The 15,927-nt window shown below is 37.4% G+C and overlaps 1 protein-coding gene across 2 annotated transcripts in view; it reads left to right on the plus strand.

The window, feature by feature from the left end:
• lrrc75a (leucine rich repeat containing 75A) overlaps window positions 1-15,155 on the plus strand; it is a 263,200-nt gene extending 248,045 nt beyond the window's left edge. For both annotated transcript variants that reach the window (XM_039757141.1, XM_039757142.1), the window contains one exon: window positions 13,051-15,155. In XM_039757141.1, the coding sequence (XP_039613075.1) occupies window positions 13,051-13,660 (610 nt within the window). In that variant the 3' untranslated portion in view covers window positions 13,661-15,155. The remainder of the gene's footprint in view (window positions 1-13,050) is intronic.
• Window positions 15,156-15,927: the final 772 nt, after the last annotated feature.

The raw sequence follows: 15,927 nt of genomic DNA on the forward strand, positions 1-15,927 counted from the left end.
AAGTTTTATATATTTATGAAAATTTCATTAATAATGTATTTGATGTAGAGGAGGTGTGTGAAACTCTATTTTATTGAGGGCTAAAAATAACACTTTACTGTACAGTGTATCCCCAAAGCTGCACAGTGTTGTGCACAGATAAGCATGAGTGGACGCTGGAGACGCATTTCAATAACAGGTTTAAATATGAGATATACTGATAAAAAAAATATATATATATATATATATATATATATATAGATGTGGCCAGTTTGTAATTGAGAAGAGGATAAACATATCTTCCTTTAACAGCAGTATTAGAGAAAATTAATCTCAGTGAGTTCCATAGTCATTTACAACAAATAAAGTCACTGCACTGAACTGGGTCAACTGGAAGAGCTCCTGTTAGGCATTCTATATTTGTCCAAGTCCATATATTTCAGAATTGGTCACATAAGAAATGTTCTTAAGCTTTGAAATTGCAGTTTCCAGTGAGTCCATACAAGCGAGGATATAACTTTTACTCATTTATTCAAAGGTTTGCACCATTGGCACAGCTGAGGAAGCATTACATTTTGATAATACTGACAAAGTAGTTACGTTTAAATATGTCAATGCAGGGTTTTGTGACAACCTGGAGTCGAACAGCATGGTTTTTCTTCTGTGCTGATTTAAAACAATAATGCTTAGCTGTCTCCCTCACTGGCTGAAAACTAAGTTTCCTAAAGCATTTTAACAATGCCAATAGTTTAGAACTCATTTTTCAAGTACTGCTCAGTTTTTACAAATAGCTGTTCAAAAGTGTGGACACAGAAGTAATGGCAGATCTCACTTTTGAGAAACTTCACTTATTGAAATCATATGCATTGTCCCTTGTTTGTTTTTTATTTTTCAATTCTGGAACAACAGACATTTCTCTGAACCTAATGAATGTACTTGAAAGGCTTGGTTGGCCTTTATAAATTTCCAAGTGCATAAATAACATATGAGCAGACAGATCTTCTGCTTTTTTATAATAAATGAAGTGCCTACCATGGTAATCTCAGCATTATATAAACCATTGTCATTTTAAACTTACATTGTGTGGATTCACTGCAGAATTCCAACAAAGTGAGTTTCTAATAATATCTATAAGAATAAAATAAAGCTTTTCATTCTAAAAGAAGGATTACAAAGCCATTTATAAGTCTTTGAGACTTCATCAAGCCACAGTCAGAGCTTTATTGTCCAAATCACTAGGGTTTAGAACAATAGATAGCCTTCTTGAAAATCTCCAAACAATATTTAGGGATCTACTGGCCTCTTCTGCCAATGTTCATGATACCATCATCAGAAACACATTTGGCTATGATTGAAATCATGGCAGAGTAGCAAGTAGAAACCATTGATACCATTGATAATACTAATAATAACACAAGACTTGGCATAACGTTTGCCTTAATGTACATGGGTAATTTTTGGGTTCTGTGACTGTCTTGCAACAAATAAATAACTAAAATGTGGAACTTCTTGACTAGTATTCCCAGTTGTGTGTGTGAAAAAATCTAACATTTGTATTCCATAATAAGGCTATCATATTAAAAATCTACAGTTTGGGTTTATGGATGCTTAACTGCATCATGACCATCTTTGAAGAAACCACAAAACTTCTTCTTTCAGCTGCTCCCATTAGGGGTTGCCACAGCGGATCATTTTCTTTTCCATAGCTTTCTGCCCTCTGTATCTTGGTCTGTTACACCCACCACCTGCATGTCCTCTTTCATCATATCCATAAACCTCATCTTAGGCCTTCCTCTTTTCCTTTTTCCTGGCAGCTCTATCCTTAAAATCCTTCTCCCAATATACTCAGCATCTCTTCTATATACATGTCCAAAACAATGAAATCTCGCCTCTCTGACTTTGTCTCTCAACTTGAGCTGACCCTCATGTACTCATTTTTAATCCTGTCCATCCTTGTCACACCCAGTGCAAATCTTAGCATCTTTAACTCTGCTACCTCCAGCTCTGTCTCCTGCTTTCTGGTGCCACTGTCTCCAACCCATATAACATAGCTGGTCTTATTACCGTCCTGTGGCCCTTCCTTTTCACTCTTGCTGAAACCCATCTGTCACAAATTACCCCTGACACTCTTCACCAATTCCACCCTGCCTTTACTTTCTTTTTCACCTCTTTTCCACAATCCCCATTACTCTATACTGTTGATCCCAAGTATTTAAACTCATCCACCTTCGCCAACTTTACTCTTTGCATCCTCACCATTCCACTGACATCCTTCTCATTTATACACATGCATTCTGTCTTGTTCCTACTACCCTTCATTCCTCTCCTCTCCAGATCATATCTCCACCTCTCCAGGGTCTCCTCAACATGCTCTCTACTCTCGTTACAGATCACAATGTCATCAGCAAACATCATAGTCCAATTGGGACTCCTGTCTAATCTCGTCTGTCAACCTGTCCGTCATTATTGCAAATAAGAAAGGGCTCAGAGCTGATCCCTGATGTAATCCCACCTCCATCTTGAATGCATCTGTCACTCCTACCGCAGACCTCACCACTGTCACACTTCCCTCATACATATCCTTTACAACTCTTATGTACTTCTCTGCCACTCCCTACTTCCTTATACAATACCACTGCTTCTCCTGAGGCATCCAATCATATGATTTCTCCAGGTCCACAAAGACACAATGCAACTCCTTCTGGCCTTCTCTATACTTCTCCATAAACACTGTCAGAACAAACATCACACTACTCTTTCCCATAATTTCATGCTGCGGCTCATCAATTTTACCCCCCTGTAGTAACCACAGTTCTGCACATCCCCCTGTGGTCTTTTTGCCTTATCTCTCTTCTTCCCCAGACATCATCTGCTTTATTCTCTATGCTTTATTATGCTGTTTACGAATAAAGTTTGTTTCTGTAAAAAAAAAAAAATGCAACTCCTCCTGGCCTTCTCTATACTTCTCCATCAATATCCTCAGAGCAAACATTGCATCTGTTGTGCTCTTTCTTGGCATGAAAACAAACTGCTGCTCACTAATCACCACCTCACTTCTTAAACTAGCTTCAACTACTCTTTCCCATAACTTCATTCTGTGGCTCATAAATTTTATCCCCCTGTAGTTACTGCAGTTCTGCACGTCCCCCTTATTCTTAAATATCAGCACCAGTACACTTCTTCTCCACTCCTCAGGCATCCTCTCACTTTCCAAGATTCCATTAAACATCCATGCATTATCCAACCTGCCATATCCTAACTATAGGGTCACGGGGGTCTGCTGAAGCCAATCCCAGCCCACCACAAGGCGCACACACACACACACACGCACACACACAGAGCATACACTAGGGACAATCTGGAATCGGCAATGCACCTAACCTGCATGTCTTTGGACTGTGGGAGGAAACTGGAGCACCCGGAGGAAACCCACGCAGACACAGGGAGAACATGCAAACTCCACACAAGGAGGACTCTGGAAGCGAACCCAAGTTTCCTAACTGTGAGGCAGCATCGCTACCACTGTGCCACCATGTCGCCCTTCCATTAAACAATTTGGTTAAAAACTCCATTGCCATCTCTTCTAAACACCTCCATGCTTCCACAGGTATGTCATCTGGACAAACAGCCTTTCCATTTTTCATCCTCTTCATAGCTGTCATTACTTTCTCCTTGCTAATCTGTTGCAATTCCTGATTCATCTCCACATCATTCAATTCTCTTCATTCATCAGCCTCAGTATCAAAAGTACTCTTTTCATCTGCTCAACACACTCTCTTCTGTATAGGATGTAATCTACCTGTGTGCATCTTCCTCCACTCTTGTATGTCACCCTATGTTCCTCACTTTTCTTATAATTCTTATAATACACCATTCTTCATTACACCTACAATTTCCAGCTTCATAATTATCACTCTGACACTCTTTTCACTTTCAAAACACTCTTGACATACTGCTCCTTCAGGATAATCCCTACCCCAATTCTCCTCCCATCCACACCATGATAGAACAATTTGAATTCACCTCCTATCCACTGGGCCTTACTCCCCTTCCATTTAGTCTCTTGCACGCAAAATATATCATCCTTCCTTCTCTCCATCATATCTGATAACTCTCTCCCCTTACCAGTCATTCTGCCAACATTCAAAGTTCCTACCCTCCGTTCCACTCTTTTTACCTCCCTTCTCTTCTCCTGCCTCTGGACATGTCTCCCCCTTCTTCTTCTTCTCCTTCTTTGGCCAACAGTAGCCCACTTTCCACCAGCACCCTGTTGGCTAACAGTACTGGTGGCGGTCGTTGTTAACCCAGGGCTCAACCGATCGGGTAGGGAAATTTGTATTGTTGTCCTCATATTGATTTGGCAAAATTTTACACCGGATGCCCTTCCTGACGTAACCCTACCCATTTATCCTGGCAAGAAACACACTGGTTTATTCATCCCCCGTGGTTGGGTTGAAGGAACCACAAAACTGGAGATGTAAAATTCCCAGCTGCTGTGTACTAGATCACACAAAAGGCCTCACCTGTAATATACGTATTCTGTTGAGGGCATGCTTTACATAGAAACTGTCAAAAGTAGCTCTTGTGGGGAAGGGTCAAATTAGTTGAAGTTAATTTTTGTCGTTTTTGTCAATGCCAGAAATTAATGAGACGTTTTGATAAGGTTCTCACTTTTATTTCCTTACCTTGCTGTGTAGATGGGGGCTCATAGTTAGACTTACACCAAGGTAACTGAAGAACACTTGTTGGAATGCAAAGGTTATAGAAATATAATAATTGCTTATGTATAAGAAATGCAGAAAGTAAGATGACCAAATGTTGTTTAACAGGAGAGCTGCAGCAGAGATAAGACTCTCAAATTGGCATCCTTCTGGATTGCAGATGGAATAGGCACAGCTAGCTTTGTGCATCTCTTTAAGGTCTATTCTTTTAGTAGAGGTGGTCTTGAGAGCCACTAAAAGCCTAAAAAATGAGGCAGTGCTCACTTTTTTCCTACAGCTGTTGGCTACATTATACTTTCAAGGCAGCTAAGGCCCCTTCATCAGGCAAGGTTACACTGACATACAAATACCTTACATATAAATTAGAAAAAAATAGTTCCTATTTATCAATTAACTACTTTATTGACAGCGTCAACATATTGATTAAAATAAACTAAATGCAATTTTAAAAGATTCCAGCATAAGGAGGTGACAGCATCGAGTAAAACGTAACAAAGATCAGGAGGTAACCATGGAAGAAAAAACAGAATGTTGTCACCTGGACTCATACATTTATAAGAAAACCCTTTTTGGCATCTGCTTTACACACAGTGAAACAGAGGTGTCCTAGATGCTTTAAGGAAAATGACATTCATGTCTGCAGACTAGGACGTGCATAAGTGTGATTGAGTTTTGTAATGGTACAAGAAAGGTATAGCGTTTTATTGTTCTTGTAATATCAAACAATACATTTTACGGTGACTTTGCTATGCACATCACCACAAGGCATAATTGGTTGATTGACAGTTTCAGTAATTTTTTTTTTTAATTTAAGTGGACTTCGCCTCTGTTTTGGTATATAGTTAACCTTGCCTTCACGATTTTTAGCAGATGTTTATATTACATTATATGACCATAATGAAAGTGGAGAAACTATTAAAACATAATATTTTCATCCAAAAATATTATTATTTATGTATTTATGCTTATGCTGTTGTATTTGATATACAAATAGACATGCTGAAGTTAGTATGTGCTTTTTTAAGTCTCTAGATGTCTCTTTGACAATAACTTAATTCTGACCATACATGTTTAAAAGATTGGCATTACAACAGAATATGGTCACTGTCTGATACTGCAGATTTAAACCATTATCATCTGACTCTCATAAGGCCAATACATCGTAAACCCTTAAATGGAATGTTATGGCTTGCTGAATTTCCAATATTAATATCTTCGTTACTTACCTTGCTGTACAGCAGCAACTGTCTAAGCAACTCAATTAAAGTCCCAGTCTATAGTATCTGTACTTAGTCCATTTCCTTTTCAACAAGCTGTCAAGTGTCTCCTTGTAAAGGTGCCTAGCATGACTCTGTGCCATCATATTACAGAAAGAATTAGTCATTGTCAATAAAATGTTTTTAATTCAGCTTCATAGTGAAATGTAACTACAAAAAGAAAGACCATACATGTATCTGTAGCCCAGCCCTAACTTTAATCACTTTTGAAAAAAAAACATATTGAGCAAACAAGATTTAATTGCTTGAGTTTTATCAAGTGTTTATATATGAGTCAATCGCCAGGGGCCTCATGTATAACGCCGTGCGTAGAACTCGCACTATAACATGGCGTAAGCACAAAAGCCGAAATGTGCTTACGCACAGAAAAATCCAGATGCAGGAATCTGTGCGTACTCCAACTTCCACGTTCTTCTGCTACATAAATCCTGATCAGCGTGAAAACTAACGCTCGTGCACGCGCATTTTGTAACGCCCCAAATCCTCCCAGAATTACGCCTATTTGAATATGCAAATCAATATAAATCGCCCTTAAGCGCAGCCTTCTATGAAAAGACAATGGCAAAAGCACGGGGAAAATATAAGAATTTCAGCGAATACCAAGTGGAGGCAAAGGAAAAACATACTATTTGTTCAAATAAACCGTGGTATAATCAACAAAATGAAGTTGATCGAGTGACATAGCGTGTTGGAGAAACTTGAAAGCTCACATTCACAAAATCGCACAGTGCGGAAATAAAAAAGAAGTCACATATCAAAGTTGCCGTGAAAAGAAGAGTTGTAGCCCACTGTCTGAGTGTCATATGAAAGTTTATTAGGGTACAGAGAAAAAAGGCACACGGTGGGGAAAAAGCACGAAATGTCAACTTTAATCTCGAATTTTCCACTTTAATCACGTAGTTTATTTTGTCATTTAGTAGAACATTATAAACTTCATCTTAAAATCGTTTAATTAACCAGTTTCTCAAAATTACATTGTAATTAAAGTAGCACGTTAAATGCTTTGTTTTGTATTTGATCTTCTACTCGTATGTGATCTATGTGTGTGAATCACTACTTGCTTCTTAAACCGGCTCTCTTCTTCCAACTGGACACAGAGTCCATTACATTCGTGATATTACAGCTCTCTGAATAACTAAAATACTGAGATGTATACGTGATGTCATTTTCATGATGATAGGAGCTAAAGCACATTATTAAACATGTGTTTCATGAGCCTCGTGCTCATGACAAGCATTTATCTTTTGTCGAAATTTGTCGCTGCGTTTTAGCTGTATTATTATTTTCTCTTTCTGTTTTATATTCAATATATATTGGAGTAGCCGTCACTGCAGTCCTTGCTTTTCTTTCCCCAAGTAACCGATCGCCATACAATCAGCTCTGTAATAGACGTTAAGCCATCTGTAAGCTTAGCGCCGATTCTTCAAAACGTTTAAAGAACATTGAAATATCTTCGTAGTACATGTTTAATTATTCTATCCTTCACGACACTCCCAGTGAAGAATATAGATTATTTAAATGAAGTTAAAGTTTTATGTGTATAATTTAACAAACATATTTTGCTGCATTTCACCTTAAAAATGATATCGTCATCATATGTAAATACGCGCTTTATAAAGTGGCTCAGGTTGTGAGATATTATAACTGTAGTGCAAGTTTACAGTGGGGTGATTGTACTTATAAGTACAAACCGTTCTACAAGGAGCAATTGATTGAGTGCATTTAAAGTTCTTGGGATTAAACTGTTTTGAACCGCGAGGTCCGTATAAGAAAGGCTTTAAAACATTTTGTAGTGGCTGAGACAGCGTTTCCTTAAAGCTGTATACCGATAATTCTCTTTCCGATCAGTTGCTGCTGTGATTCACACTCAGATACAGTGATATAAATACTCCGAGTCGTGCAGTGAGAGTAATATGGAAAAAGATGATCCGCTGTGGCAACTCCTAACGGGAGGAGCTGAAAGAAGAAGAAGAAGAAGTGAGAGTAACAGCGCTAAAGCAGTTATGGTATTTGGAATACTATGGCTGTTCCCTGGACCATTATATTGTTGCGAGTTAATTACAATCAGATGCATTACACTAATAAACAATATGCGGTTAGTTTCTGTGTATTTATAAAGCCGCGTCATGAAAATAATGAGTAATCACACAAGAACAGTACCATTGCTTTGACGCTGGGTGCCGCCAGTTTGCAAAACCGAGCGGAGAACTTGCGTACGACAAGGCATGAGGTACCATGGAAAAGTGCGTGGCTTTACGCCAAGTGTAAGTTTTATACATCGCGATTTGAACGTGGAAAAGTTCTTACGCAACATTTCTGTGCGTACGCACCGTTTATACATGAGGCCCCGGGTGATAATCATTACAGGGATTTATAATTATTTTATTTGTACTTGATTATGTGAAAGAAGAAAAATGCATTCATATTGTGGAATTCTGCCTTAATTTGATCTGTGTGAAATAAGTGATTAGTTGTCTGTAGTAAACAGTCATATTAGAGACACCTTTATTATGGCAGTGGGTTGGAAAAATCTGATCTGGATTAAACAGAATCAGCAAATTTGGATTGTTGGATATTCTTGTAAGTCAGCTCATGAAAAATGAATCAGCAGTTTCCTTGAAGCAGAAAACCCTCATTTTATTGCATTTTTAAATTTCACTTCTTTGAAAATATTCCTAATTTCAAGCCACTTGCACTTTTAATCACTCTTCTACTAATAGATCAATATTAAGTCAACAGTTATGTGTCTCCTTAATTATTTGTTATTCTCTGATTTTATTTGGTCTGAAAAGTGTCTTGATGACTGCTATAAAGTATACTGTATAAAATGTGATTAATTGATAATTAGTTTTAAATTATGTCTTGATTTCATTATTTTTTAATAATTAAAATGTAAATAAAGTTGTTTTAAAGCCTTCTGCTTTATCATGCAAAATGCAATAAGATAATAAATATCAGGCAGCACTTATCATTAGCCCAATGCTCATGAGTTTCTATTTGTTCTTTACTGTTCAAGACAAAGAAGTCGACATGAACAATTCTAGTTCTTCTGAACCTTCTGTTGTTGTTGACAGTGCCAATTTTTAAATCCATGTCTGTCCAGAGACTATTTGTAACAGTAAATCTATGGCCAAGTTGACACTCTACACACTTTTTTTTTCAAATTTTCAAATACAGCAGGACTGCTGACAGTGCAGCCACCAATTAGTTTTGGCGCCTGTCATCTGTCTATTAAAATGTTAGTTGCTTTTCAGCTTTTCCCTGCAGAAAGAGAAGAGGGAGAAATAAAAGAGAGATAGAAAATGAGTGAGTGAACAACAGATCATTAAGAATGATAGCTATTCAGTGTTGGCACAGTATGTTCTAAATGAGTCACCCTGGTAGATTTACAGAGTGTGCAACTCCAGCCCTACGGCAAGGATAATCAAAAACATACAACTCTCAAGGTTTTTATTGATGATCTACAAACAATGTGGGGGAGAAGCACTTAACTCTACTTGGCTGAAGTAATGGTTATTATGTATAGGAAAAATAGGAAGCAAACTAAAAAAACATTCCATAGGGAAGATGTTATTTGTAGGGTTCAAATAACACATCCTTTCTTCTCCTAAAGGACATGTTAACTGCTTTTTCCTTTTTTTTCCATATGTAAAGAAACCACACTCTGAAAATCCTAATCATTGATTGCAAATATAAACCTCATAATTATAGGCACAAGTGTGTTAGTTTTTTGTGAAGCATTTAGTTTCCTTCGTGCATGGACGTCTGAAGATTGCCTGTTGGATTCTAATCATGCTTGCAATACCACTCCAAGTTGAGGTAGGGTATTGACACTAACTATGTCTTCTCTTTTTCTCTCTGCCGTATTGAGAAAATGCCTGGTGAGGGCAATTGAGCCTCATTAACAATGCTCCATGAAACCACGGCCCTTCTAGTCAAGTCCTATAAATTCGGACGTCCCTGGAAGGAACGGCATCAGTTGAGCAGCAGATCTTCTGTATAATGTACATCCCAAACAGTTACATGCTCAACAGAGCTACATTGTCTAAGGGGCAGAATAGACTACCCAGGCAATTATTACTTCTGTTTTCTGTTGTTATACCCTTAAGCACTCATTTAATTTATATTTTGTAGACTTTTGCATTTAACAGGTTGGCCCACTACTACTACATCTTCAGCACTGCTTATCAATGGAGCAATGTTTTGACTCGGAGACACTTTGTTAACGACTTTGTAATTTCTACATGTCCATGTGGTCCATGATGTCTCTTGTTGCTGCTGTGCATCTGTAACGATTACACATAAAGCCCATAAATTTTGAGTATTCAAAGCCTATAAAGTTTGAGTTTTCAAACTGTCCACATTCTTAGGTGGTGCAGATTTTTGGACTTTTATTGTATTAATATGCAAACAGAGTAGGCTTTGGAGAGACAGCTTTCTTATACTACTTACTACTTTCATTCCGTGCAAAATGGTAAACTTGAAACAATCGTTCATTTATGCTTTGATTTTTTTAGCATTATAATTTATTAGAGTACATTTATTAGATGTATGTCATATCACCAAACCAATTCCTTTCTTTTGATACAAGTGTAAGCATTGAAATGTACTATAATATCAAAGCTAAGAAATACCGAACATATAAAATGATACTTTGCAAAAGGGAAAAGGTAGATTGTTTTTCAATAATAGAAAATAATATCTATGACTAGTATTTCAGAGGGTCACTGAAAAGATTAGCCTTCTAGCCCCTATTTACTATGTATTGGGGTCAAGCATCCCCTCTCCTCTCAAATTTCCTATTCTGTTAGTTTTTCCTCCTTTTTTCTGATGTTTTAGAGATTAAAATGCATATTTGAGCAGCCGAAAACCAATCACATCCACCCCTCTGCTAACTTGATGGACACTGGGTATCTCAAATTAGATCCACAAGCTACAGAACATGTGTATGTAGTAGTGATAAAATATAACATAATATAAAATAACAAGCATATGTCATTCATTTAAGTATTTCCGTAATGGCCAATGAATAACCCTACTGCTCCAGAAATACCATTTTAATCCCACCCTTGGCTCTGTCTGTCTGGAGTTTACACATCTTTCTGCATTCTAGTAGTTTTTTTTGCACTTTTATATCCCACAAACATTTGGGTTAGATCACCTCGTGACTCTGTACTGGCTGATGTGGTTGTACAAGGATGTGCAATTAAATTGGCATACGAAACAAACAGGGGCATTCCCCTCTTTGTTGAATTTTCTGTTTATTTAGCAATTTATTTCTATGGGTTTACTCTGGGTGCTTTGATTTCTACATGAAAGATGTTTGTTAGGTTGACTGGCTGCTTTAAATTTTGCAAATGTTTGTGAGTTTGTGTATGACTGTGCCCTGTAATGGACTGACCCATCCACACTCATCCACACTTGATTTCTTGTTGGAGGGGATGTCAAACTTGACAACTGCAAGTGTGAATGTCAGGTTACATAATGAGGAATTTCTGGGAATGCCAAATTACAAAACTTCATAAAGACATTCCAGCAGTTTCATATTTCCAGGGGATCATAAAGTGCCCTTCTCAGCCATCTGCCAATAGTGTCCCTTGTATGAAATCAACTGGGCAAACCAATTGAGGAAGCATGTAGCATAAATTAAAAGACCCATTGTCCGCTGAAATCCACGAACCAGCGAAAAATTTGTGATATATATTTAGATGTGCTTACATTTAAAATCAACGATGGAGTGAAGCCGCAAAAGTCGAAGCGCGATATAGCGAGGGATCACTTTACTAGGATTACTTGGTGTATAATCCAAGATATTAAACCATATCAGCCACAGATTTCATGTTCTATGTCAAATTTAACAGTTGAATTGTTACTAATTACAGCCAGACACAAAAACAATGAACATAATTAAATAACAAAAATGATACTGCAAAATCAATGTATTGCATGTTCAAAGAATGGACATTTCTGCCTGTGTAGTAACAGAAACTATAGATAGCTCTTAACATATACACATACACTGTTAGGTCAGTTTGCTGTTGTGATGCAGGTATTTTGAATAGTACAGTGATCCCTCGCTATATCGCGCTTCGACTTTCGCGGCTTCACTCCATCGTTGATTTTAAATGTAAGCACATCTAAATATATATCACAAATTTTTCGCTGGTTCGTGGATTTCAGCGGACAATGGGTCTTTTAATTTATGCTACATGCTTCCTCAATTGGTTTGCCCAGTTGATTTCATACAAGGGACACTATTGGCAGATGGCTGAGAAGCTATCCAATCAGAGCACGTATTACATATTAAATAAAACTCCTCAATAATATACAATGTGCTTCCCGCGCGGTGCTTGATTGTTTGCTTTTATCTGTCTCTCTCACTCTCTCTGCCTGACGGAGGGGGTGTGAGCAGAGGGGCTGTTTGCACACAGGCTGTTTGCCTAGGGGATACGACCCTCGGCATACTTAAAAGCACTTATTGATTTTTTGATTGTTTGCTTTTCTCTGGAGCTCTCTCTCTGACATTCTCTGCTCCTGACACGCATTCTTTGAAGAGGAGTATATGTTTGCATTCTTTTAATTGTGAGAAAGAACTGTCATCTCTGTCTTGTCATGGAGCACAGTTTAAATTTTTGACTAAAGGGTGTTATTTCATGTCTAGAGGGCTCTAATAATGTTAATAGTGTGGGAGAGTTTATAATGGCTTAAAATATATAAAACTTAACCATACAAACATATGGTTTCTACTTCGCGGATTTTCATCGAGGAGGGATTACTGTATTTATGTTTTGAAGACAAAAGGGTGGGTTAACAAATGGACAATCCTTCAACTTTCCATCTTGGTATATGGAAACGTTTTATGATCTGTGTTTTGTCCATTTCTTCTCCCTTCCAGGTGCCATCTCTGCCCTTACAATAATATCTTACAAAAATGAAGGGGTTAGATAAACTTACCTTACATGTTGTATGTCCCCTTTGTCATAAAATAATCCACCCAAATTAACAAATAATTCACCATTCTCTTTTTTATATAGTTCACACTCATTAATTGTACCCATTTTTCTTTCCTCTAGCTTGAAGGCCATATTCTCCTCCTCTCCCTCAAATAATACAGTGGACCTGTCTGGCATCCCACTGACTGTGAAGGACATGGACCGTCTAATCTTGTATCTCAATCAAAATTCTGAGAGGGTAACAAATGTGGAGCTATGTTTCACAGAGCTCACAGACGATGCTTTCTTGCAGCTCCTTCCAACTCTCAGTACCCTTCCATTACTCAACACTCTCTCACTGAATGGAAATCGACTTACCAAGGTCATATTGCGTGATCTGACAGACACTCTTAAAGACCCTGAGAAGTTCCCTAGTGTCACGTGGATTGATCTTGGCAACAATGTGGACATCTTTTCCCTTCCACAGCCTTTCCTGGTGAGTCTAAGGAAGCGGTGCCCTAAACAGGGTAACCTTCCAACCATTTTGGAGTTTGGAGAGAGCCAGGTGAGTGACCTGGAGAGCCATGATGGTAACCTCTCAGAAAGCCTTGAAGACCTTGTCTCAGAGGAAGATGACCCAAGGGAGAGCACATTTTCTTCATTTCCTGTCCACACACTTGTCGAGACAAATCCAGTTAAGCCAATCAACATAGAAATGCCTGAGCAGTTAAATGCTGTCAACCAGACCTGAGAAATGCCATCATTCTTTGTTGGATTTGCCTGATGTCCAGGTTTTCCATTTGCTGAAAACTACTTTATGTGGGAAAATCAAAGAAAGTGCTCTGAACAAGTGATTTTTCGTCACTCCTTGACCTTTGTCTGGTTGTTCTCTGGTCCTTAGTTTAAGCATTACTGCTGTGCTAAATAACAGGGATGATTCAAGGAAAAAAATAACAAAACCAATATCACAAAATTATGTTAAGGAAGGCATTTATACAACATATGACTAACAAAATATGTTTTGCTATTTACAATGATAATAATGCACCTTATCTGATACTGCCGCATATTAAAGGTATTTGACCAGTATACTGTATGAATGAGGAGCTTTCCGCTCTATATTGTGGAGCCATAGTTGCTTCAGTTGTGCTTAGTATTCTCACAGCAATCCAGCCTATGTGTTTTGATAAACACAGACAGCAGACTGCTAATGCAGTGGACAATTACCATTCAGTCCAGTGTTAGCCCAAAAAGAGGCCATTAATGTAATGCAACTGCATGTGTAATGCTTCATTATACAAGTGCTTGGTAAACAGCTAGAAATTTACAATCAATGGGTGACATTACATGTGGCATGTTCAGCTGTAATTAGGATTCAGTTGCCATGCACTTACATATCACAACAACCTGTACTTGTTATCATTGTTTGGACGTATAGATTTTTTTCAGCCTTTTTAATAAAAAAGGCTTTTTCAATTAAATACATGCCTATATAAAGTATGATGCATATTTAAAGACTATAATTAAAAAGAAAAGTGCATATCTCATTTTTAGTACTGTCAACATTCTTTTAATATTCAATTTGCAGTAACTAATTAACAATTATTGGGCTGACCAGATATTGTTTAATGTGCTTCTAAAATAAAAACACAACTTTCCTTAGTGAGGTGTTTTGATTTAAATATACATACAAATGTTAGTGGCAGTGTAGCACTGCTGAAACAAGCACCTGAATGATAGACAATCTAACAAGCGCAAACATAAAGTTCAAAGTCACAGTTCATTAAAGAAAGAATAGCCAACCTACCCCCCTCACCCAAACCCTTAAAATATAGCTTTAGCTGTACAGAACCAGGTGTACCTATTTTATCTCTAATTGCTTTAAATATTTATTACATTTTTTTTCTGTAATAAATATGGACCTTCCTGGGAGCTGCAATTCTGGCAATTCCCCTGTACACTTAATTTTAGTGTTCCCATAACAACCGATGGCAACATGAATTTCAATTTGCAAAGATCCCGAAACACAGCGTCACCCAACAGCTGTCTTTGCATTGTTCATAAATAGACTCACATGTATACTTACAGTATGTACTCGTAGCAAGCAAACTATTTTGCACCCCTATACTGTGATGGGTAAATGGCTATAGCTTAGCATTCACAGAACACTGAGAGGGTATGAGCTGAATTTGCACTTATGGTGCTTTACTATTTACATTGTGAACATCAATGTTTTGTTTGTTTTAGTGTGTATATATATATATATATATATATATATATATATATATATATATATATATATATATATATATATATAGTGTGTGTATATGTACACACAGTACACACAGTGAACTATTAGTTTTATTTTTAATTATTCTTTTAGAATGGCTAAACACAATTAATAGTGAAAAGCCTGACTGTAATCCTAATAATTGTATACATTTTAATCCTGTTTTTTGTGTAATTTTCTTCTTAATGTGCCTGAATCTTATGTTTTTCTTTAAAGTGCAGTAAACAATGGGAAGTCCATTGTAAAAAGGGCAGGGTGGCAAAATTAGCTGTCCTGGTTTATCCATTGCATGTTCCTTTTAACTGCACAACCATAGCCGATATGCAAACCACTTTCTGTCTGTTGGTCATTTCACTGTTTCTGTGTGTGTGATGTTGTCATCTTCTTTTGTCTGTGTCTGCGCTTGTCATGCAGATGGGCAAACTTAGGTATTTGTCAAGGTGACTAGCTGGCACATTGTGATCAAGGTAAGGTTTCCGTATTACTCTTAAGTTAAGATTGATAAAGAAAAAAATATTTTTTAGATGTTATTAAAAAATAAACATCAAGGTAATAGTTTGTTTACAGGCACGTTACAGCTAATTGCTACTGATTAAAATTCTAACCACAATGAGGAATCTGCAGTCGGTGTACGTTCTGAAGCCCAGGTTTACACAGATCTGCACTAGAGCTTGCTGTACCACAAACATTGGATGCTTTGTATGCAATTAAAAAAAATTTTCGAGTAC

This window comes from Polypterus senegalus, chromosome 6, assembly GCF_016835505.1.
Source record: "Polypterus senegalus isolate Bchr_013 chromosome 6, ASM1683550v1, whole genome shotgun sequence".
Taxonomy (NCBI): Eukaryota; Metazoa; Chordata; class Cladistia; order Polypteriformes; family Polypteridae; genus Polypterus; species Polypterus senegalus.